At 34.6% G+C, this 25753-nt stretch overlaps 1 protein-coding gene across 3 annotated transcripts; it reads left to right on the top strand.

The window, feature by feature from the left end:
• Positions 1-1835: 1835 nt before the first annotated feature.
• On the top strand, positions 1836-24626 carry LOC140987565 (uncharacterized). Of its 3 annotated transcripts, XM_073456124.1 has the most exons (23): positions 1837-2731; positions 3380-3495; positions 4613-4689; positions 4772-4818; positions 5188-5341; positions 5536-5664; positions 5743-5868; positions 7577-7632; positions 7720-7819; positions 7951-8068; positions 8292-8501; positions 9142-9475; positions 10011-10104; positions 13290-13398; positions 13647-13918; positions 14065-14192; positions 14347-14581; positions 15095-15283; positions 15409-15695; positions 16036-16225; positions 16520-16762; positions 24109-24185; positions 24277-24626. In XM_073456124.1, the coding sequence occupies exons 1-23, from the start codon at positions 1929-1931 to the stop codon at positions 24422-24424; spliced, it is 4242 nt and encodes a 1413-aa protein (XP_073312225.1). In that variant the 5' UTR covers positions 1837-1928; the 3' UTR covers positions 24425-24626. The 3 variants fall into 3 exon arrangements, 2 of the variants coding, with proteins under 2 accessions (XP_073312225.1, XP_073312224.1); XR_012177155.1 differs by having other exon boundaries at positions 1836-2731; positions 4613-4818; positions 5222-5341; positions 16614-16762; positions 24277-24416; XM_073456123.1 differs by having other exon boundaries at positions 1838-2731; positions 4613-4818; positions 5222-5341.
• The last annotated feature ends 1127 nt before the right edge of the window (positions 24627-25753 follow it).

Below are 25753 nucleotides of genomic sequence, written 5' to 3'. Positions count from 1 at the left end.
TTGAGAGTTCTTTGGAACATTCAAAAAAGATTGCTTGCATATAGATATTTTAACGAACCACGTATGAACATAATATTTTCAATTTATATTTATTATTTAAAAAAATATGATTTAACTTCTAAAATTTTTCAATTTATTTTGATAATGATAGTGCAAATACTTACAGTGTTAATGAACTTATTAAAATATGTAAACTATCACTAGGTGATAAATTTTTTTATATTAATTAAACATGTCATATTTTAAATTTGTATGTTCAAGACGAAATTTTTTTTAGAATCACATATTAATCAAATCAAGACAACAATTCATTATCTATGGACACATCTTAAGTTATGAAATAATGTGAAAATTTTGCAAAATCAATTATATGAGGCCTAAACGGTTTGCACAAGACATCCCAACAAATTTGGAATTCAACATATAAATTGTTATTATCGTCTTTTCAATATAAATATTAATTAGATTTATTTTTTCATGAACATCTTCAAGCTCGTGATATTTATTTGTTTGCAAATCAATGAAACATATGAACTAGTATTTGTGAAATTTTATATGTTTTTAATGATGATAATGACCAGTAATCTGGTTTTTATTATCATACTTCTCATTTAATTTTAGCACATTATTGTAACATTGTATTTATTTTTAGCGAACATATTAAATCTAGTTATGATGTTTTAGTTCAATATATTTATGCCATAAAAGCAAATTGTGGAAAATAATTTTTAAAAATTTCTGAAATATTTTTATGTCATTTTATTTTAAATGTTAGACTTAAATAAGATGGTTTATAATAAATGAGAGCGTTATATTATGATTCTTTAGGATTTACTACGAAAACAATTCCATCTAGCTAATTGATTTTGTTTAATATTAGAACTCATTTATATGACATTTATAATAAATATAATACCAAATGTGATCAACAAATTGTTCCACATGAACCACAATGCGCTACCACTAATAATATCACTTTTAAAATTAGTAAAACACAGCTTTTATTAAGAGAACATACGAAATGTCCACGAGGATCCTCAAGTTCCAATCAGACAAGTTTCAGTTAGGAACGTACTTGAGAATTATTTTACCACTACTTTTGATTTTAGTGATACAGATAAGGACACTTTCGATATATTTTGATGATGGTCGCAAAAACATACATATATCCAATTTTGTCTATAATGACAAAAGATTCTATCTTGTGCCATTTCAATGGTTGCAATTGAGCAAGTTTTTAGTATCAAAGAAAATTCATTAGATGAGAGATGATCTAGCTTAAGGTCGAAAAATTTAGAAGTCCAATGCTGTTAATTTGTTCAATGATTGGTCAAAAACCGTCATCCAAACATAAAATGTTAAAAAATGATGAAAAAATCAATACAATGAAATATTCGGAACAACTATGTAAGAAAATGTGAATGAGTGAGTCACTCAGTTGCTGAAAATAATTATGTAAAGCAGATGTGTGAAGTATTTGGCGTTGGTCGACTGGTCGTTACCTCGTTGGTGTGTCCTGCCAAGAGAATGAGAAAGACGGGGATATATATTTATTAATTTGTATTATATTATATTATATACATACACGTATGAAGTGTGTCTGGTAGATTGATTGTAGGAGCAACAATTAATTAAATAATTAAATAAAACACGTACGTCTTCCGATAATAGCAAAAATATTCGATAGATAGAATGATGGAGTTGTTCAATTATTGGACGACCTTTCTTTTATATTCTATGTATAATAATAATACACGTGTTTTCTTTTTTGGTAGTTCGTGGCGTTATGGAATTGCAATAACAAGTAGTCAAGTAGAGAATGAACGAACCAAAAAAATCGTATTTTAATGCTTATGCATGTTGACAAAAACTATTTGTACATACCAACTTGAATTTCATGCAGGATGTGATGACCAATTTCAGAGTCCATGGCTGTTTCCACCTTTCACGTAGAGTTGGTGCTGTTTCAGCTACTTCTTTCTGTCATCCGGGCTTCATCTTCTAGTTCTTGGCCGGACTCAGATGTGCTGTTGTTCCACCAGGACTACAGTCCACCGGCGCCTCCTTCTCCGCCGCCGCACCCCCCATCGCTGTCGTGTGAGTCTGATCTTGGGGGTGTTGGTACGCTGGACACCACCTGCCACATACTATCCGATTTGAATTTAACCAAGAACGTGTACATAAGAGGGACGGGTAATCTCGTGATTTCGCCAAATGTTTCCATCTATTGTTCCTCTTTCTTGGGCTGCGAGCTCGACATAAACGTCACAGGAAACTTCACGCTGGGAGAAAATTCAGCTCTAGTTTGTGGCTCCTTTGAGTTGGTTGCCGACAATGCGAGTTTTGGGAATGGCTCTTCTGTGAATACCACGGGGTTGGCAGGTTCGCCGCCACCTCAAACCAGTGGTACTCCACAGGGGATGGATGGAGCGGGAGGAGGGCATGGGGGCAGAGGTGCGGCCTGTTTGAGGGATAAGAGCAAGCTTCCGGAAGACGTTTGGGGTGGTGATACGTATTCTTGGTCGGACGTTGTTAAACCACTGAGTTATGGGAGTAGGGGTGGAACAACGAGCAGGGAAGTTGATTACGGGGGCGGTGGAGGTGGGCGGGTAATGATAGTTGTGACGAGTTTTTTGGAGGTCAATGGTAGTGTTTTGGTTGATGGAGGAGATGGAGGCCACAAAGGTGGAGGCGGCTCTGGAGGGAGTATCTACATTAAGGCCTATGAGATGTAAATTTTTCTTACAGTCTTGTATTACTTAAATCTTAAATTTTTTAAAAAGTTGAATCATCGTGTATACCTTTGAAGTTGTATTCACTGATTTCTGGTGTTGATGATTTGGTCTGAAGAACTCATTGTTGGTAATCTAAATCCGTGAGTGTAAAAGTTATGAGTATACTTAGATTATACAAGTCTTATCTGACATTGAACACAACATAATAAATATTTGTAGAGCTACATGTTCTGAATTTATGCGGCTCATAATGATTGGTTCTTATTGATTTAAGGTGCATCAGTATCATATATCCCAATTATCACTTGGGATTGTTTTGAGTATGGAGAACTATGCTATTTTCTCGATCAAATGCTGCTACTTAGTACTTACCATTTAGGCAATATCTCGTTTCTCCATAATTTGTTAAGCTTACAAATGAGTAATGGTAGCCACTCCTTTCCTTCCTTGGACCTATGCAGTATGGATATTAGCTGAACACTCTTTGGTCATTCCACATTACCTAGACACCATATAATCTAATTTTCATCTCATCCGTTATTATTCTGTGCCTTGTTTTCGTATTAATTTGATTGGGCCAATGAAAGGTTGGTGCATATGAGAGTTTGATTTCACTTATTCAAGTAGTTTCTTGTAAAGTGCAGGATTGGAATTGGTAGAATAAGTGCCTGTGGTGGCAGTGGTTTTTCTGGAGGTGGCGGTGGTAGGGTGTCAGTTGATGTTTTTAACAGGCACAATGTACCATTCATATCTGTACATGGTATGGGCTATTGCATTATTATTTCTCCATTCATTTTTCCTTTTAGCCATTGGTTATTCTTTGTTGCTTTGTCATCTTCTACCGCCTTTACTGCCTTTTGCTTTATTTTCATATCTTGTGTATTACATGACAAGATACTTTCTCCAATTGGCATAGTGGAGAGGTAAAATACTTTTCCAAGGGTTTTTGCAATAAATGTGGGTCAATCCAAGATTTACTATGTGTAAGGCCCAAGCAATCCGAGATTTACCCTGTCTTTCTACAGCAATGTCATATTAAATTTCTGTTTGTCATTTCATAAGGGACAAGTGGAAGAGTATGGTGGATTAGAGAGCTTCATGCACACCATTGTTTGACCATCATTCATATGCATAACATGTTTTGTTTCTTCTTATGTTTGCAGTGGTTGAAACTTCATATTGTATGGGTTGTTAGACATGGTTGTTGTTCCAATCCAGGGTGGACATTCTCATTTTCTGTGTTCTAGAATGATTTGAGTTTTTTCTCATGGCTGAAAGATCGTCATTCACACTATTTGGTGATACGAAACGTTATGAAATGAGTTACGAGAAATGTTCAAATTATTACTTCAGGTTATTTGATTTTGCAAAAGCTGCCAATGTAGTTAAAGCTTGATAGAAAGAATATACTTGGAATATCCAGTAAATTAACTGACAGATTAAGATCGATGCTCCCAATCCCTTCTCTGCTCATTGTTCATCTTGGTAGTTTGTATGTAGTTGCTGTAGTTTGTAATCATGTCGCTTGTCTTTAGCTTGCATACCCCGCTGGGTCATATATTACTAGTTGATGCTGTGTATAGCTTGTGAAAAATTATACACTGCATCTTAGGTTAGGTTTAGGATATAAACATAAGAACGGTACCATCCCAATTCCCAAAAGACAGACTTATTGGGTGGTATAACCTTACTGATCGGGTTATAAATCTAAGAAGGATATCATCCCAAAAAACTTGCCTATTGGAGTGATATTACAATTTTGGGTTTATAAGCTACTATTTATTAATTTTAATGATCGATGTGAGACATTTGTAACACTGTAGTAATTGAAGCATTTAAATTATCTTTCAATGTGACAATTTGTGCTTTCAACGCAGGTGGAAGTAGTCGTGGCTGCCCTGAAAATTCTGGGGCCGCGGGTACATTTTATGATACTGTTCCCCTCAGCCTTACTGTGAGTAATCATAACAAATCAACGTATACAGACACGCTTCTAATGGATTTCCCTCAACCATTTTTGACAAATGTCATTATAGAAAATCAGGCAAAGGCTGCTATTCCCTTGCTGTGGAGTCGTGTTCAGGTCAGTGTAATTCAGATTGTTCTCACTATCACACCCTCTAGCTACAAGTGTGCCAGGTACTACATGATGGACACATTGGGCATGTCGGTAATTTCGATCATACACATAAGAGAAGACGTGTTTTTTCGGTTGACATCTTTGATTGAATCTTAGATGATCCATGGCGGGTTTCTGGAACTCTTAAAAAGTAATCAATTGCAAAGACTTGAAAATCGCCTTTAATCGTCTGCATAATGTTCTTGCCTTAAGTTTCTGTGGCATTAGAATCGATTTTACAGTTGGTTGCATATGCATTTATCTTTCTAAGCCTTTGAAAAATATAATGAACTTGTAGTTGGCACATTTTATACTGATAATAAACGGTTGTAGGGATCTAATCAAGCCTTTTTCATGGATCATAAAGGTTCAAGGACAAATCAGGCTTGGCTCTGGAGGTGTATTGAGCTTTGGGCTTGCACATTATTCAATGTCGGAGTTTGAAATGTTGGCAGAACAGCTGTTAATGAGTGATTCTGTCATAAGAGTGAGTGTCATTTGACCCGATCTCTGAAAATTCAGTTATAGGCTACAAAATGAGTCTTTTTTTTTGTTTGCTTTGCTGAATACTGTCACACTCACTATTCTGTGGTTCATGTGATAATATCCAGCTTTGCTCCTCTGCTTGCATCGACATTATGTTTAAACACATGATTTTCTTGTTTCCATTTTTTTCCCTAGGTTTTTGGGGCCCTTCGCATGTCTGTCAAAATGTTTCTTATGTGGAACTCTACGATGATAATAGATGGTGGTGGAGATGATAATGTTGAGACCTCATTGCTTGAGGCGAGTAATCTCATAGTCCTCAAGGTAAGCTACCAGCTATTTGTCCTAAATTTGAAAACTTTCTTGTGTTTTGGTAATTTTTTGTCAATTTTCTTTGTTTAGAATTCATCCCTTATCCATTCAAATGCGAACTTGGGAGTTCATGGGCAAGGTTTATTCAATTTATCTGGACCGGGAGATTGCATTGAAGCTCAACGTCTTGTTTTATCATTATTTTATAGAATCAATGTAAGTAAAACAACAAAAATAAATTTTTGGGCTTTTTAAGATTTGTTACATGTTTCCAACCTAAAGGCTTTATTCCGAGGTGGCCATGGAATTGCATATGCTTTGATTGTCATTTCTCACTCACGCTGACAAGCTGCCTAGCTTTGTCATGTTCTAGTTTTGTATCTGAAAGCAGCAGATTTTTTTATTTCTTATTTGTTCTCTTTCTACCCATTTCTGGATTTTTTTGAGCTTCCGTTAGTTTTTGTTCATTTGATATTAGTATCCTCTTCATTGAGGGACAATTGTTTCTTCGTATGCCACATTAAGTCACCTGATAAATTTCAGAAATTAAATATTAAATATTAGTTGGCACTTTAGAAATGTGAAGTGAACCGTAACAATGTAGAAGGAACCCTCTCAATATTTAACAATTTTCTAGGGATGTCTTTAATCAGACGTAACCACCACAATACCAAACTTATATCCCGGAAGCTAAATCTATCTTTGATTTGAAAAAGCAATTCAGCGATTATGGTTTAATCGGAAACCGAATATCACCAAGAGTAGAAGGGAATTCGGATACTATTTCTCTACTGAATCGAAGATGATAAGTCCAGTTGACCCCCACAAGTTTGTTTGCAGTCAAGTAAACATTTGCTCATAGTATGAACTGTATAACTCGAAATGTCATCAAGAACTCAATCCCCTACGCGTATATACATAGGTTGAGACTAAGTCATGCAATAATGACTATACCAGCCCATAAAATTATTAGATCAAATAATCTGAATATAATGGATAAAATCCAAGTAAATTGAGCCCACAAATAGGCTTCTAATCTTATGTTTCAAGCAGGCTGATCTACTTCAGTTCTTAATGTACGAGTTGGTCTCTATTAACTTGGTTTAGTCTTCAAATCTTGAGTGATCTCACTAAAAGCCTTTTAAAATCTCGTGGACTCTGCTCTTGAAATTAGTTTTCTACCAACAGCTGACGGTTCCTAATTGGTCTTCTTAGCCTATTGAATTTGGCTCAATGTGCTACCATTTTGAACACCACAGCCGCGAGCTTCCAAGTTGTTGATGGTCTGCCTTTACTGTCACATCACAAATTTTATGCGATTATCGTAATTGATTTTCACTTGAGTTAGTTTTGTACTGAAAAGTAAGCAGAAAATGATATATTTAAATTCATGTGTTGGCTTTCTTGGCATTTATGATTTCTGTCTTGCTCTTTGTCTATATAATTGTAGCCCTGTGGTAGCTATGTGCCTCAGCCACTCAACTACGTTGTTCTTTAATGTTTTTGTTGTCTTGGTGTACTTTCTATTTCCGAACTTCAACATTGATAAGATATTTTTTGTTGTATTTTACATTATACATGCCTTTTTCATCCACCACTTTCATTCAAAAGAAAATAAGCATTGAGAGCTATAAACAGTTGATGTCAAATGTCACTTTAAATTTTAAAATATTCAACTTCTTGCTATTTGTGAATGTAAAACGGATATTTTTTACAGAGCGTGTTTTATATTCAACCTAGCAAGACTTGCTAATGTAGGCAATTATTTTAAGTGCCTGTGCTCATGGATAGGATTGCACTTGCTCTTTAACCAACTGCTGTTGTGTGATAGTTTGTATGTTCTACAGTTTTAGGTAGCGGACACATCAATTTTTTTATATTTAACGGGGCTGTTTTGTGCTTTCTTTCTCATGCCATAATGAAGATAGGGCCTGGGTCTATTCTCCGTGGTCCTTTAAAAAGTGCCTCTAACGAAGACAGGTAAGTTATGATTTCCAGTTCCTGTTTAAATAGCATGAGAAATGCGATATCTTTTCTCACTCTTTATTGGTTTTTGCTACTTGTTAGAATGGCTATACTGTATTGTGAATCACAAGATTGTCCCACCGAACTGGTTCATCCACCTGAAGATTGTAACGTGAATTCTTCTTTGTCCTTTACCCTACAGGTGCGGAATTTGCCACGTAGAAATAGCGTGACTTGCATGTTTCCGTTCAGTGCGGTTCAAAATAATATCACTGTTTGTTATTTATTTCTCTGGGTAGGTTCCGTAAATATTTACAACTGTTTCTTTTGTAGATTTGTCGAGTGGAGGATATCATTGTTAAAGGTTTTATCGAAGGTTCTATCGTTCATTTTCATAGAGCAAAGGCCATCTATGTCCACTCTTCTGGAACTATAAGCTCATCAGGAATGGGTATGATTACGTCTTTCCTTCACGCTGCATCACTTAATATCATTCTGCGAGGCATGTCTCTCAACTTCACCAGCTTAAAAAATCTTTGATGAATGGGAAACTTTCCTATTACCTTTTACTTGAATTAGTGGAACAATCTCTAAATTAGCCAAGAGTTAGATGTATCCATGTAATTGAATCACATTTCGTGTGTTTGACAATTAAGTATCCACTATTTATGCAGGTTGCATTGGCGGTGTTGGCCGAGGAAATTTATTGAGCAATGGTCTTGGCAGTGGTGGTGGACATGGTGGTAGAGGTGGAATGGGCTGTTACAATGACAGCTGCATCGAGGGTGGCATATCATATGGAGACACAAATTTGCCCTGTGAATTGGGCAGTGGAAGTGGAAATGACAGCTTGGTGGCTGTCTCTGCTGGTGCTGGCATTTTGGGTGAGCTCGAGTTTCAGCTGATTTGTTATGGTTTCTACTTCCTTCTCTTTTTTAAGTGTTGTAGCTCTAGATTCACTTGGAAGATTTTTCTAACTTTCCAGTCTTGAATTGTTGAATTCAATTGATAAAAGATTTATTAGTATAGTTTTTTGGTATCCTGTTTTATTTAAAATTTTAAAAAAGAAGGTAGAATCAAGGAATGACATTTCCTATGTCGTGTTGTCTTAACCAAGAATTGAGGTTATATGAAAACTTGACACTGTTGTGGTGGTTCTAGAGTGGAGATCATCATGAGAGCTAAAGCTTCGATATATTGAATTTTGCATGTGGATAAATTTATATTTCTCTTCTTTCTTAAGTTCTCTTATCGTATGTTTTGGGCATAGTTATTATAAGTCCATACACCATGTGCAGTTTTTTGGGCTACTTAGTTATATCGTATTCTCGATTCGATTGAGCAGATTTTGTATATAAATGGAAACAGTTTTTGTAACATTAACCCAACACTGTAATCTCAAAATAACTTTCCAAGCATAGAGACGTTATTATGCAACATATATTTATTGCTGAACTTATTTCTCTCCATTCCTAAAAATATTTGCTTTTCTTCTTTTGATCTTCATTTCCCTCGTCCTTGCAGTGATGGGTTCGCTGGAGCATCCCTTAATGAATTTGTATGTCGAAGGTTCTGTTACAGCTGATGGAGACAGCTTTGGAGAGAACCTCCAACAGGAATATGCATTCAGTAATGATGCAAATATAGGGCCCGGGGGTGGATCTGGTGGAACTATCTTGGTGTTTTTGCACTCTCTGGCTCTTTGTGAATCTGGAAGTTTATCAAGTGTCGGAGGTCATGGCAGCCTAAGTGGTGGTGGAGGAGGTGGTGGTGGTAGGATCCATTTTCACTGGTCAGGCATTCCCACTGGAGAATTATATTGGCCATTGGCTGAAGTGAATGGAAGCATTCGTACAAGGTTAGTGCAGATACTTAACCTACAGTTGGTGATTTATCCCAAATTTTTTATGTTTTATTATATGGTAGTGCTAGTTTATGTGTATAAAGAAAAAAATGTGTGTGGCTTTATTGTCGAAGGATTTCTTCGAGAAAAAATCCCGATTATATCCTGCACATGGCTATCTGTTAAGTTTTTTAAAATGGCAACGCTCTGGGGACTGAACTAGAGATAAAAATCGAATTTGTGAGTTGAAGTAAATGTCATTTGGCTTAATGTACGTTTTAAAGTATCAAACTACAATTTGAGCCACCTCTCATGAGCTCTAGGTTAGTGAAATTTGTTGGACAGACTTTTCTTTGTATTAAGTACTTGCATCATCGAAATTAATTGTGATATAACGAATTGTTGGACTTTGCTTTTCTTTGGGTGAGTGCAGTTCCATTGAAATGAATGGATATAGCATTATTTGATAAACATCTCATATTTTTCTACCTACTATTGTTGTGTGAATCGCATTATGTCAGTTATACTAAATTCTCTGCTTGTACTACAGGGGTGGATTAGGTGGCAACCAAGGTCTTCCAGGTGAAAATGGAACTGTCAGTGGTAAAGCTTGCCCAAAAGGCCTTTATGGAACTTTCTGCGAGGTAGCTCATTATTATTTGCTTGGTAGCAATTTCTAAAAATTTCCTTCTCCTTCCCACAATTCTAAGTTTTGTTAAAAGAGTTATCAGTAATTACTGAATTGGCCTTTGATTAATTTGAACTCAAAAGCTAAAAACTACAACATTTATTTACACTAGGAATGATCACGTGCATCGCACGTGGGTGATTAATAATGAAATATATACTAACAAGATTTAAATAATTTTTAAAATCGTTTAAATAACATCTTGTTTATGAGTATTTATTGATCTAAATATATCAAAACACAATAAATAAAAATACATCATAATGATAAATCAAATATATTCACTTATTTATATAACATTTTTCGATTTGCATGATTATAACATAATGACAGCTCTCTCAAATTAACAAAGATAATTTTCATCCAAATATCATTCACAATGAAAAACAATAAACATAAAATTAAGAGAATAGTAAATTTTTCTAAAATCAAAATCACAATGTATTTAAATGGAGTGCATATAGTGACTGTCAAATAAAATTCTCTTAATTAACTAAATTATCATAATGATGTTAAAATAAAACCCCTAAACTTGTTATTAAGTTAAATATCAATTGTGTTTTTGCTAACTTTTAACTCCTTGCGAATTTTGTTTAACTTTTTCCTTTTTTAGAATAGATATTACACATCAACTCAAATATTTTAAACTGTATAGTAGCTCAATCATCATGATTCGATCGATGTATCCAACAAGGACAATTATTGCACTCCAACAATATCAATAATTACACTAATTGCAATATATGAGAATTGATCTCATGACTTTGACTCTTATATATACCAATTGTAGGATCATGCATTTGCCGCTTTACCAAAGGTTATAACCAGGGTAACGATGCAACATTAACTAAAATCTTTTAAAATCGTAAAACAATTCAAACGTCACATTTCGATTGTTATACCTTACATAAACAATTATTGCACCTAACAAATATGATATAGTTATTATTTTACATTCTAGAAATCATTTTTCTAAATCAAATTTATTCTCACTAATCAAATAATTTCATCGAACACAAAGTAGTTTTAATTACTAATAATAATTTAAACACAAATATTAATTGTTAGGGTGACCACTATATGTCCTCACCTATGCTTCATTAAATTGCAGTCATAATAATAATGCACAATGAATTGCTAAACATAACTTAGTTAATTTATTAATTGAGTAATATTAAATAACAATTTTGTTATTTTGAAATGTGAAAAATATCTTATATATATATAAACTCATCATGTATAATGCTAAATTAATTAATATGTAGAAAAGAGAAAAAATTGTTTTTTATGTATGTAATTTCATCATATACAATTAGAAATTAATTAATAGGTTGAAAAGAACAAATAGTATAACAAATAATATATTATATATGATGATTTCGTAATAGAATAATGTTAATATAATCATATTTTGTATTATGTTTAGAACGCAATTGAAAATTGATAACAAAATATATAATAATAGAAACTTTAATTTTAAAAACATTTTTTTATCTAAAATATTAGCATAATAAATAATGAATCATAAGTGAAATCACTAAATTGTTGAGTAACTATTTATTTAATTATTACTTAAATCAATTTATTGGAATTTGTCAAAAATTTAGCATTTCTTATCATCTACATAAAAATATCAAGAGCTTCATAAATTCATTGATATTAATTAAAAAATTTAATTTAAATACATAAAAAAATTCTTAAGTTCCTAAAAAAATTATTTTATAGTTATATCTGAAATATTAAACATTTTATTAGAAGTTTTTTTCTTATCAGCTATATAAAAATATCAAGAGTTTCACAAATTTATAGACATTAATTAGTAAAAATAACTTAAATTAAATATATAAAATTTATAAAAAATAATATAACGTGTTTATAATATTATGAAAAAATTGAAAAATATAGTTGAAGAACTCACAAATTTTATTAGTTATATTTTAAAAATTAAAGCGAGTTACACCCATATATGGTACAAGGTTTTCTACCCCGCAATGAGATGTACAAGTAGTAAAACCACAATTAAAAAATAATTCATTAAAAAAGTAATTTGAGAAAAGTATTGCAAAATTGCAATCACAGAATAATTTTACGTTAAAAAAATATTCTTACAAATAATCTTTAACATATTTCAATATCTACAAAATATACGATGCTTCTTAGTTCATATTTTAAAATCAATTTGTTATAAAAGTGACTTATTTATATGTAAAATAAAAGAAAAGATAAGATATAAATATTAAATATTCATTAGCAACCATGAAGAAATACACTAATTTTAGTAACAAATTTAATTAGTAGCAACAAAGAAAAATAATGGGTAAATTGATAAATTCAATATACATTAATATCCAAAAGCATTTAAGATAGACAATAAATTATAAAAGAATCCATTAAAAAAATTATTATTTTAAAATCAATTTGTTATAAAAATCACTTATTTATATGTAAAATAAAAGAAAATATAAGATATAAATATGAAATATTCATTAGCAATTATGAAGAAATACACTAATTTTAGTAACAAATTTTAGCAGCAACAAAGAAAAATCATGGGTAAATTGATAAATTCAACATGCATTAATATCCAAAGGCATTTAAGATAAAACTCCTAAAAAAACATATTAATTTAATTTGCTAATTTAAATTAACAAGAAAATTTAATTAAATAATTTTTTTGGCATAAAAGTTAGGAAAGAAAGAAGAATTTGTATTAATGTTCAAATTCATTTAAGATGGACAATAAATTGCAAAAAAAACTTTTAAGATAAACCTATTAATTTGTTTGCTAACTTAAATTAAATTAAATAAATGAACAAGGACAAATAAGGAAATTCACAAATGAAAGTGGTATATTTATATGTAAATATGTTAGATTGTGGTAATTTAATTGAGTACTGAATGTTCAACATAAAAAAATTTTGTTGCCTCATTTCATTCACTTACCCATTGAGATTTTTTTTTTGGCAATGTTGTGACTAACCTGGAAACTGCAAACTTCTTTTTCTAGATTTCACTTGATGGTTACTATGTTTGTTCTCCCATTTATCTGATAAACCAGAGGAATTTTTGACATTCCAGAAACTATAAGGTAAAAGGTCATAGAGGAGAAGCTCTCTGATAATGTTTCTGTTAATTATGCAGGAATGTCCAGCTGGCACTTATAAAAATACTACTGGATCAGATAGATCCCTCTGTTTCTCATGTCCAGGGAGTCAGCTTCCTAATCGTGGCGTTTATATTCCTGTCCGAGGTATAATATACTGTTGGATTGTGTTTCTATGGGAAGTTTATTTTTCTTGAAAATTTGGAGCAATATTTATTTTTATAAAAACATAGATTTTGCGAAAACATGGAAAATTCTGAGTTACGCTCTATCAGTGGGCTTCAGATAAATTAATGTGTGCTCTGTCATAGTCATAAGTTACACTCGGGTTGGATCGTCTTCATTTTACGTGTAATGCAGGCTTATTTTTAACTGAGTACTGTTGCCCGAAGCAGGTGGTGCTACGAAAACACCTTGCCCTTACAAATGTGTTTCTGGGAGATATCACATGCCTCACTGTTATACAGCTCTTGAACAGTTGGTGTATAAATTTGGAGGACCTTGGTGGTTCGGTCTGCTGCTATTGGGCCTGCTCATTTTGCTTGCATTGGTTCTCAGTGTTGCACGCGCGAAGTTTATTGGGGTTGATGAGTCACCAGGCGCTGTTCCTACAAAGCAGGATTCTCAAACAGATAATTCAGTCCCTTTCCTGGAGTCGCTAAATGAAGTATTTTCTGGAGAACCTAGCACATTTAGTTTTGCTAAATTTAATAGTTATAAGATTATGGAGGAAATACAGATTGCAATTTTAATGCAAACCTAGAATTTTATGGTAACGAGGAATGTAATTTTGACATTCCGTTTCCCAATCAGGTTTTGGAAAGTAACAGAGTTGAGAAATCCCAGAGTCATGTGCACAGAATGTATTTTTTGGGTCCAAACTCATTTCGTGAACCTTGGCATCTTCCTCATACACCTCCTGAACAAGTTAAAGGAATAATGTAAGTTATTTCTCTCGTTTTCCATACCAGATTCTTGTTCCGGTGATTCATTGTTGATATGCATTAATTACTTGTTTAATTAACATTTACTTTTATGATCGGTCTTTTACAATTGGATATTAGTGGTCTGAACTCTTTCTTATTGAAATGGTAGATATGAGGGTGCATTTGTTACATTCGTGGATGAGATGAATGCTCTAGCTGCATATCAATGGTGGGAAGGGTCAGTACATAATGTTCTCTGTTTTCTTGCATATCCTCTCGCGTGGTCATGGCAACAATGGCGACGGAGAATGAAGTTACAGCGATTACGTGAATTTGTGCGGTCTGAATATGATCATGCTTGCTTACGTTCTTGTCGTTCACGTGCACTGTACGAAGGCCTCAAGGTTATTTTCTAAAGGATCCTTATTTGTTTGAATTCTGCATGCGTTCTTCATGCTCTAAAACAGATATCCTATATTTGAGCATGCCTTCTTCATGCTCCATCGTAGTACTAATCCTTTGGTTATGTGTGATACTATCATTTCACCTGCTCCAAGTTTTTTTCCCAATGAGACATTTAAAGAATCTTTGATCCATGCCTGTTTCTGGTTGGCCTATGACCAACATTATCCATCAATGTGTGATTTTTTTGTGAAGTTTTTTATGTTCTGGCGATTATAATTATAAATTGTATTATTTCACAAGAAGTGTCGCTCATTCACTCTAACCAAAATAAGTAAGAGACGTGATTCTGCTCTACATCATCGGTGCGGTTGTTGAAAAAAAATTTGGGTAGAATGGTTGGAACACGGTCCAGAGATAGCCCATGCAAGTGGATGAGTATGATGGTAACATTAAAAAGATGTCGTTACGACCTGAGCTGTTAAGTTAGTAATTATTCATGTTTGCGACTGTAGGTTGCCGCAACTCCAGATTTAATGCTAGCTTATATTGACTTTTTTCTTGGTGGTGATGAAAGGAGAAGTGATCTTCCTCCTAGTCTCCGTCAAAGATATCCGATCTCTCTACTCTTCGGGGGTGATGGAAGCTACATGACTCCTTTTTCACTTCATAATGACAACATCATCACCAATCTCATGAGTCAGGTGTGTCATTTAATGCCATGAAATTGAGGTCCATACATAGAAGAAGAATATACCTACAAAAAACCACTTATCTTGTACTCTTCAATAAAATACCAAATTATACTGACTTGTACCTTTTCTGACAGTCTGTGCCACCAACAGTGTGGTATCGCTTTGTGGCTGGTTTAAATGCGCAATTGCGCTTGGCACACAGGGGTTTTCTGAGATCAAAGTTTCAGCCAATCCTTCGATGGTTGGAATTATTTGCAAATCCTGCATTAAGGAACTATGGGGTGCATGCCGATCTTGCCTGGTTTCAATCAACAACTGATGGGTATTGTCATTATGGGCTTCTAGTTTATGCTGTTGATGAAGACAAAAATATTGAGTCGTTAAGATGTGACGATGGACTAGGAAACCAACAGTATTCACGGTATGATATTTGTTTTCAACATTATAGCATATATTCGTAAAGTATTATCTTTAATCTGCTATAAAGGCTTCCCTTTGCGTGAGCTCATGTACAAAATTTTACATACCTTCTCTTAAAGATATTTTTGTTAGATTTGGATAATGTTTTACCGATGTGGAGGCCATTTCAGTCACTTTTTTCCTTACGTCATACACATGAAGGTGGTTTGAATGATTTTATATTTATTGACATTCTCCTGTGGAACATTGTATTTAAAGGAATAGAACTTGAAAGAAGTACATCCATTCCAGTATTCTTTGGTAAAACCAACTTTTGGTCCCTTTGTCTTGTTGTCATGTAGTTCCATCAGTATCTATTCAAAGAATAAGGCGTATTCAGGTCAAACTCAGATAAGCACCGATGGTAATCCACGGTGGAAGATTTGTGGCGGGATTGTAGATATTAGAAGCTTGAAGGTGCTTGAGGAGAGAAGAGATATATTTTTTCTGCTATCATTTCTGATTCAGAATACTAAACCAGTTGGCCACCAGGTATCTATTTTCTTATCTCTGTTTATATCTGTGCATTGTGTGTGTGCAAGTGTGTCTGGTTGAGTTTTACATGATTAAGAATCTAAGATGATAAAAAATTGGTTTCAGTTCTGACTCTGAACCAACTTCCAAATACCCGAATAGGTATATAATTGATACTGTGTGTGTCTATACGGTAGTTTAAACTGTACAAACGTAAGTTTTGTGTCTACAAACCACCTGAACCCAACCTGACTATCTTATGCATTTATTTAATGTCATTTGCCCGTAAACAATTTTTATCTTGTGCTGCAGGATCTTGTTGGTTTGGTCATTTCTATCCTTCTTCTAGGAGATTTTAGTTTAGTGCTGCTCACTCTGCTCCAGCTGTATTCATTTTCTCTCGCAGACGTCTTTTTTGTCTTGTTTATTTTACCGTTGGGGATCTTGCTTCCGCTCCCTACTGGAATTAATGCTTTGTTCTGCCATGGACCACGGCGATCATCAGGTCTTGCACGCGCATATGCTTTGTGGAACATCACATCTTTGATAAATGTTGTAAGTTGCTTTATCCATTCTCGATCAATATGGTTTAATCATAGACCACTCATCAAAGGGTTAATAATTTTATTTTTTTATGAATCAAATAGCTCAACTTTGTTTCCTATTCAACTTATTTAATTTCACTTCTCATCTTTTGCTTTCCAGTAATGTTATCACTTGTTGACTTTATTCGAACATTGAGGCCTTATTCTGGAAAAGATTTGGACACGCTATTTAATATTTGGTTCCTGTTAAAGGTGTTGGAGAATTACACCCGAAGCGATGCCGATCAAGATGATAATAGTACCCAAAATTTGCGGAATAAAATAACCAACAAGAACACAAAGATTTACGTGGTTCACCCAATATAGGCTACGTCCACGGAGCACTGCAACTTTTATAACTGAAAGAAATATTACAACAAGTGTATACATCAATACACTCAATATTTCTCACACTCCCAACCCGAGTATATCGAGAAAATAATTTCTCTAACTCACACAAGAGAATTCCCGCACTCAAGAAAAAAATACACTCTTTTTTTCTATGCACTCTCTTTTTATCAAAGCTAAAAAGCTTTTGATTTTGGGATACAATAACTGAAGGAATTGAGCTCTATTTATAACTAATTCCCTCCTGCAACTTTGTAAACAAACCGATGTGGGATAAAATATTTTTTATTATTTAATTTAATGTGGGTCCCACCACATTAAATTCTTATCAATAATTCTCCCACTTGAAGACTTGATTTCAATCATGTCTTTACACCAACAATGCAGCAGCTCATACCTCCTTTGTTAGTCTAGGAGACCAACTGAAGTAAAACACAACTTCAGTTTTCCAATGATAACAGCCTTCCTGAGCATATCAGTTGGATTCTTGCTTCCAGGAATCTTCTCAAGCTTCAAGACTCCATTCACCCAATCTCTAAGAATCCTCATTTCAAGGATTTGTTTTGCAGCACCCAAATCCTTCAAAGCACATTCCTTTGATAACTCTTTCTCGAGTTCATCAATCTCCTCCAGGCAAGCTCCTGCTATCAACATATCATCTACATATATCAGTAGTATGATATAATAACCATCAAGCTTCACATAACAACAGTGATCAGCCTGATACCTCAAAAAATCATCATTATTCATTACACCATCAAACTTCTTGTACCACTGTCTTGCTTGTTTGAGACCATACAAGCTCTTCTGAAGTTTGCACAGCATTTTCTCTTTCCCTCGTACTTCAAATCCATGTGATTGATTCATTTCTTCATCTAGCTTTCCATGAAGAAACCTCGTCTTTACATCAAACTGTTCCAGATGTAAATCTTCTTTCACCATCAATCCAAGTACAGTCCTGATAGTAGTTAACTTTACCACCAGAGAGAAAATATCAGTGTAACCAATGACTTCCTTTTCACTTTTTTACAACAAGTATTTCTTTGTACCGCTTGCTACCGTCATGTTCTAACCGGTACTCCCACTTGCTATGTAAAATCTTTTTACCTTCAGGAAGTTCTGACAACTCCCACCTGTGATTGGATGACAGTGAATCCATCACATCTTCCATGGCTAACTCCCATTGTTTAAAAGTCTCTTAAACATCCGATTTATTTTCACAAAATAAATCCAAAATTTCCTGCTCGAATCGTCAACAGTAGTGCCATAATATCTTGAGTAATCTTCAAGGGATGTCACAGGAGATGGTCCACATATATCAGTATGTGCCAGCTCCAAATCCGCTGATTTCGGTTCTCTAACCTCTTTTGAAAAGATCACTTTTTTCTGCTTTCCAAAAAATACAGGTTCACACAACTTGTGTTCAACGATATTTAATTCCGGTAGCTTTCCGTTTGAAACAAGCATCTTTATCCCCTTCTCACTCGTATCCCCAAGCCTACTATGCCATAGACTTTAATTAGCTCCAGCATCCACAGTCGCTAATTTATTTCTCAAACTGGAAGTGATATAAAGTGTTACAGTTTTCTTTCCTCGAGCAACAATCATGGCTCCCTTTTTCACTTTCCAGGAACCATCACCAAAGGTCACCTTATGACCTTCGTTGTTAAGCTGTCCCACTGAAATCAGATTGTGTGTCAACTTTGGTACATGTCTTACTTTGTTGATTTTCCAGATAGATCCATTTGTCATCTTTATCCGGATATCACCCATACCAACAATTTCCAAAAGTTTTCCATCAGCCAGGAAAAGTTTTCCGTAATCTCCCGCAATGTAATTATCGAATACATCACGATTACCAGTGGTATGAAATGAAGCTCCCGAGTCCATAACCCAAGAATCAACCGAGCTTTCCATGGATAGTAATAGAGCATCATGTACCTCCTCAGTAACAACATTAGCGTCGTTCTTTGTTGATCTGCAATTCTTTTTCAAGTGACCAGTCTCACCACATCTCCAGCACTTCACATTCTTTTCAAAGTTGTTTCTTGACTTGGATCTACCATGACATTGGTTAAAACTCTTTTCGCCATTCCTGCCCCTTCCTCTATTCTCGATATTTAGAGCAGATCTCAATGATGTTCCTTCACCAGAATCCATCCTTGTTGTTGGAGAATTACACCCGAAGCGATGCCGATCAAGATGATAATAGTACCCAAAATTTGCGAAATAAAATAACCAACAAGAACGTAAAGATTTACGTGGTTCACCCAATATAGGCTACGTCCACAGAGCACTGCAACTTTTATAACTGGAAGAAATATTACAACAAGTGTATACACCAATACACTCAATATTTCTCACACTCCCAACCCGAGTATACCGAGAAAATAATTTCTCTAACTCACACAAGAGAATTCCCACACTCAATAAAAAAATACACTCTTTTTTTCTATGCACTCTCTTTTTATCAAAGCTAAAAAGCTTTTGATTTTTGGATACAATAACCGAAGGAATTGAGCTCTATTTATAACTAATTCCTTCCTGCAACTTTGTAAACAAACCGATGTGGGATAAATTATTTTTTATTATTTAATTTAATGTGAATCCCACCACATTAAATTCTTACCTAACAATTCAATGAATTGTTAGGTGAGAATTTAATGGGGTGAGACCCACATTAAATTAAATAATAATAAAAAATATTTTCACATATATCCCACATCGAGAAATCCAAAAAGGTTGGTTCAAGAAATTTGTTATAAATCGAGCCTTACTTGTTTGCTTTTAATATCTCAAAATCAAAAGCTTTTTAGCTTTGATAAAAAGAGAGTGTATAGAAAAAAAGAGTGTATTTTTTTTCTTGAGTGCATGAATTCTCTTTGTGCGAGTTATAGAAATTATTTTCTCGGTATACTCGGGTTGGGAGTGAGAAATATTGAGTGTATTTGTGTATACACTTGTTGTAATATTTTTTCCAGTTATAAAAGTTGCAGTGCTCCGTGGACGTAGCCTATATTGGGTGAACCACGTAAATCTTTGTGTTCTTGTTGATTATTTTATTCCGCAATTTTTGGGTACTATATTATCATCTTGATCGGCATCGCTTCGGGTGTAATTCTCCAATAACTGGTATCAGAGCCTTGTTGTGAAAATTCTTAAGAATTCTGAGTATGCTCTGTGGTTGCAGCTTTGTCTGATCTTCCACATCAGTAAAGATTTTTTAGATTTTTTGCTAAGGCTAGAGAAGTGATGGCCGGAGATGATGGACCGGGTATCAACAAGTTCGACGTTACAGATTTTACGTTCTGGAGACTACAAATTATGGATTATTTGTATAGCAAGAAGTTGCATCAACCTCTACATGGAAAGAAGCCGGAAAAGATGGAGGATGATTATTGGAAGCTTCTTGACCGACAAGTGTTAGGTGTAGTACGATTGACCCTAACGAAGAACGTGACACATAACGTGGCGGAGGCAAAAACAACGGAAGAGATGATGTCCATTTTGTCGGACATATACGAAAAACCATCGGCAAATAATAAAGTACATCTCATGAAGAAGTTATTTAACTTGAAGACGCATCGGTGGCTAAACACATCAATGAATTCAACACGATTGTTTCACAGCTGACATCGGTTGAAATTAAATTTGATGATGAGATTCGGGCACTTATTCTTTTGGCGTCTTTACCAGACAATTGTGAACCGATGCGGGCAGCGGTTAGCAACTCTGTTGGAGAAAGAAAGCTACAATTCAATGATGTCAAAGATCAAATTCTTGCTGAAGAAGTTCGCAGGATGGATTCTGGTGAAGGAACATCATCAAGTTCTGCTCTAAATCTCGAGAATAGAGGAAGAGGCAGGAGTGGCGAAAAGAGTTTTAACCAATGGCATGTTAGATCCAAGTCAAGAAATGAAAAAGACAAAAGCAACTTTGAAAAGAATGTGAAGTGCTGGAGCTGTGGTGAGACTGGTCACTTGAAAAAAAATTGCAGATCAACAAAGAACGACGCTAATGTTGTTACTTAGGAGGTACATGATGCTCTATTACTATCCATGGAAAGCCCGGTTGATTCTTGGGTTATGGACTCGGGAGCTTCGTCACATAACACTGGTAATCGTGATGTATTCGATAATTACATTGCTGGAGATTACGGGAAAGTTTTCCTGGCTGATGGAAAACCTTTGGAAATTGTTGGTATGGGTGATATCCGGATGAAGATGACAAATGGATCTGTTTGAAAAATCAACAAAGTAAGGCATGTACCAAAGTTAACACACAATCTGATTTCAGTGGGACAGCTTGACGACGAAGGTCATAAGGTGACATTTGGTGATGGTTCTTGGAAAGTGAAAAAGGGAGCCATGATTGTTGCTCGAGGAAAGAAAACTGTAGCACTTTATATGACTTCCAGTTTGAGAAATAAATTAGCTGCTGTGGATACTGGAGCTAATTCAAGTCTATGGCATAGTAAGCTTGGGGATACGAGTGAGAAGGGGATGAAGATGCTTGTTTCAAACGGAAAGCTATCTGAATTAAAGATCGTTGAACACAAGCTGTGTGAAGCTGTATTTTTTGGAAAGCAGAAAAAGGTGAGCTTTTCAAAAGAGGTTAGAGAACCGAAATCAGTGGAATTGGAGCTGGTGCATACTGATGTATGTGGACCATCTCCTGTGACATCCCTTGGAGATCACTCAAGATATTATGGCACTACTGTTGACGATTCGAGCAGGAAATTTTGGGTTTATTTTGTGAAAAATAAATCGGATATTTGAGACTTTTAAACAGTGGGAGTTAGCTATGAAAGATGTGATGGATTCACTGTCATCCAATCACATGTGGGAGTGGTCAGAACTTCCTGAAGGTAAAAAGGTTTTACATAGCAAGTGGGAGTACCGGTTAGAACATGACGGTAGCAAGCGGTACAAAGAAATACTTGTTGTAAAAAGGTGAAAAAGAAGTCATTGGTTACACTGATATTTTCTCTCTGGTGGTAAAGTTAACTACTATCAGGAGTGTACTTGGATTGATGGTAAAAGAAGATTTACATCTGGAACAATTAGATGTAAAGACGAGGTTTCTTCATGGAAAGCTAGATGAAGAAATGAATCAATCACAGGAATTTGAAGTACGAGGGAAAGAGAAAATGGTGTGCAAACTTCAGAAGAGCTTAAGAAGTTTGATGGTGTAATGAATACTGATGGTTTCCTAAGAAGCTTGTCTGGAGGATATTGATAAACTCGAGAAAGAGTTATCAAAGCAATTTGCTTTGAAGGATTTGGTTGATGCAAAACAAATCATTGGAATGGGGATCCTTAGAGATCGGGTGAATGGAGTCTTAAAGCTTGAGAAGATTCCTGAAAGCAAGAATCCAGCTGATATGCTCACGAAGGCTGTTATCATTGAAAAACTGAAGTTGTGTTTGACTTCAGTTGGTCTCCTGGACTAACAAAGGAGGTATGAGCTGCTGCACTGATGGTGTGAAGACATGATTGAAATCAAGTCTTCAAGTGAGAGAATTGTTAGGTGAGAATTTAATGGGGTGAGACCCACAATAAATTAAATAATAATAAAAAATATTTTCACACATATCCCACGTCGGGAAATCCAAAAAAGTTGGTTCAAGAAATTTGTTATAAATTGAGCCTTCCTTGTTTGCTTTTGATATCCCAAAATTAAAAGCTTTTTAGCTTTGATAAAAAGAGAGTGCATAGAAAAAAAGAGTATTTTTTTCTTGAGTGCAGGAAATACCAGTTGTTGGAGAATTACACCCGAATCCATCCTGCGAACTTCTTCAGGAAGAATTTGATCTCTAACATCATTGAATTGTAACTTTATTTTTTCAACAGAGTTGCTAACCGCTGCCCGCATCGGTTCCCAATTGTCTGGTAAAGACGCCGAAAGAATAAGTGCCCGAATCTCATCATCAAATTTAATTTCAACCGATGTTAGCTGTGAAACAATCGTGTTGAGTTCATTGATGTGTTTAGCCACCGATGCGTCTTCTCTCATCTTCAAGTTAAATAACTTCTTCATGAGATGTACTTTATTATTTGCCGATGAATTTTCATACATGTTCGACAAAATGGACATCATCTCCTCCGTTGTTTTGCCTCCGCCACGTTATGTGCTACGTTCTTCTTTAGGGTCAATCGTATTACACCTAACACTTGTCGGTCAAGAAGCTTCCAGTCATCATCCTCCATCTTTTCCGGCTTTTTTCAGATAGAGGTTGATGCAAGTTCTTGCTATACAAATAATCAATAATTTGTAGTCGCCAGAACGTAAAATCTGTACCGTCGAACTTGTTGATGCCCGGTCCCGATCCATCATCTCCGGCCATCACTTCTCTAGCCTTAGCAAAAAATCTAAAAAATCTTTTCTGATGTGGAAGATCAGACAAAGCTGCAACCACAGAGCATACTCAGAATTCTTAAGAATTTTCACAACAAGGTTCTGATACCAGTTGTTGGAGAATTACACCCGAAACGATGCCAATCAAGATGATAATAGTACCCAAAATTTGCGGAATAAAATAACCAACAAGAACACAAAGATTTACGTGGTTCACCCAATATAGGCTACGACCACGGAGCACTGCAATTTTTATAACTGGAAGAAATATTACAACAAGTGTATACACCAATACACTCAATATTTCTCACACTCCCAACCCGAGTATATCGAGAAAATAATTTCTCTAACTCACACAAGAGAATTCCCGCACTCAAGAAAAAAATACACTTTTTTTTTCTATGCACTCTCTATTTATCAAAGCTAAAAAGCTTTTGATTTTGGGATACAATAACTGAAGGAATTGAGCTCTATTTATAACTAATTCCCTCCTGCAACTTTGTAAACAAATCGATGTGGGATAAAATATTTTTTATTATTTAACTTAATATGAGTCCCACCACATTAAATTCTTACCTAACAAAAGTTCTTATTTCATTGGTTTCTCTCTAGGGTGTTGCATTAATTTGTTTCTATGTGCATTACCGTACGAAATCAAGTGAAAGACTCCCTTTTCAACCATGGAACATGTGAGCCAAATCTCCAGATTTTCAAACATCATTAGTCTATTTCTTTTAACAAGTGTTTGTGACGATCTTCCTTGTATATTTATGCACCCAGGGATGAAAGCGAATGGTGGGTCTTTCCCATTGCACTTCTTTTGTGTAAATGCATCCAATCTCGGTTCGTAAATTGGCATGTGGCTGATCTGGAAATCAAGGATAGTTCGTTGTACAGTGACGACTTCGACTTGTTTTGGCAGTCGTAGTCTATTTATTGAAGCAAATATTTTCCACTCCAATGCCCATCGAGTTTTTCTTATGGGTTTCTTGTTCAATATGAATATTTGTGGTAGTCATTTTGGGGTTCACACATGTAATTAAATTTATCTTGAAAGGGGTTATTGTAAGTAGTGTGTTACTGCAATTTGTATATAAGCCAACCTATCTTCTGAACTAGGTTGATGCATAGTTACAGTGCTTTGTGAAAAGACATTAAATTCTTGTCAAGTAGTTAGGCTTTTATAATATAAATTTGAGAATCACATTGGAGATAAGCTTGCATTGTTAGTTCAATGTTTTTTTTTTTGTTTTTTTTATTTTATAAATCGAGCCGAATCCGAGTAGAATAAATTACCACCTCTTCTGTAAAAGTAGGATTTTCTTCGTCTTGCAAGTATCCCTAAATTCAGAGTATTAACTTACAATTAGTTTATAGATACATGCGGCTTAACAATATTATTGTATAATGGTTGTCAATATGATCATGAGTGAGTGTATTTGGGGCTAAAAATTGCTTACAAATATTGTTTTAATGGAGAGTTGAGAAGCCTGCTATTATAAATATGAATGAAATAAAATATTAATCATAAGCTTGTCGTAAAATTAATTAACTGAAATATGTGTCTTATGTTGGTTTTACGTACGGTAACTTGAGATAATAATATGAAAATAAAGTATGAAAACTGGATACCGAGATTTACGTGGAAAAAAAAACATATAAATTATTAGAGTAAAAACCACGGGCAACAAAAAAAAATTCCACAATAATATTTTATGGTATACAACTACTAATTGTCTCTTAATACATGAGAACAAACACCTCACAAATATTATAGAACTAAGCACTTAAATGCTATATGATGAGGGAAAACTCGATGAAGGGAGATTTCTGAACGAGGGGAGAGAGCTTTATTTATAGAGCTTTTCGTCCGTACAAAAATACGTATAAAAACGCGTCTTTGGTCTGAATATTTCTTCTATCCAAAATTTCGCTGCATAAGATAACCAACCCCCACTATTAATGTGGTTGTCTGCTCATCCATTTAATGAACCTTTGCCGACGTCCTATTCCAAAATTGACTAAGTGACATGTTCTTTTTTTAAAAAAAATATGTGGTGCATGAGACTGGGGTGGGTGGTTTGACCTCATCAAATATGGTTTGGTTCATGTAAGCAGCTTGATGTCATAGTTGATTTCTATCCATTGTGTAAATAGGAAAAAAAAATATTTAGTAAAGTGACTTGTTTTAATATATAGACATTTATCTTAAACTTGTATGATATTTATAGGAGAGACTGATATATAATTGAGGCAA

This window comes from Primulina huaijiensis, chromosome 11 (assembly GCF_012295235.1).
Source record: "Primulina huaijiensis isolate GDHJ02 chromosome 11, ASM1229523v2, whole genome shotgun sequence".
NCBI classification, from domain to species: Eukaryota; Viridiplantae; Streptophyta; class Magnoliopsida; order Lamiales; family Gesneriaceae; genus Primulina; species Primulina huaijiensis.
This window is presented reverse-complemented; position numbering and strand designations above follow the sequence as displayed.

Excerpts from the sequence above, each read along its gene's own strand:
- LOC140987565 (XM_073456123.1), top strand. The coding sequence starts at position 1,929 with ATGGCTGTTTCCACCTTTCACGTAGAGTTGGTGCTGTTTCAGCTACTT. Across the intron at positions 5,342-5,535 it reads TGAGTGATTCTGTCATAAGA|GTTTTTGGGGCCCTTCGCAT; the intron begins GTGAGTGTCATT and ends TTTTTTCCCTAG. Across the intron at positions 14,582-15,094 it reads CACTGTACGAAGGCCTCAAG|GTTGCCGCAACTCCAGATTT; the intron begins GTTATTTTCTAA and ends TTGCGACTGTAG.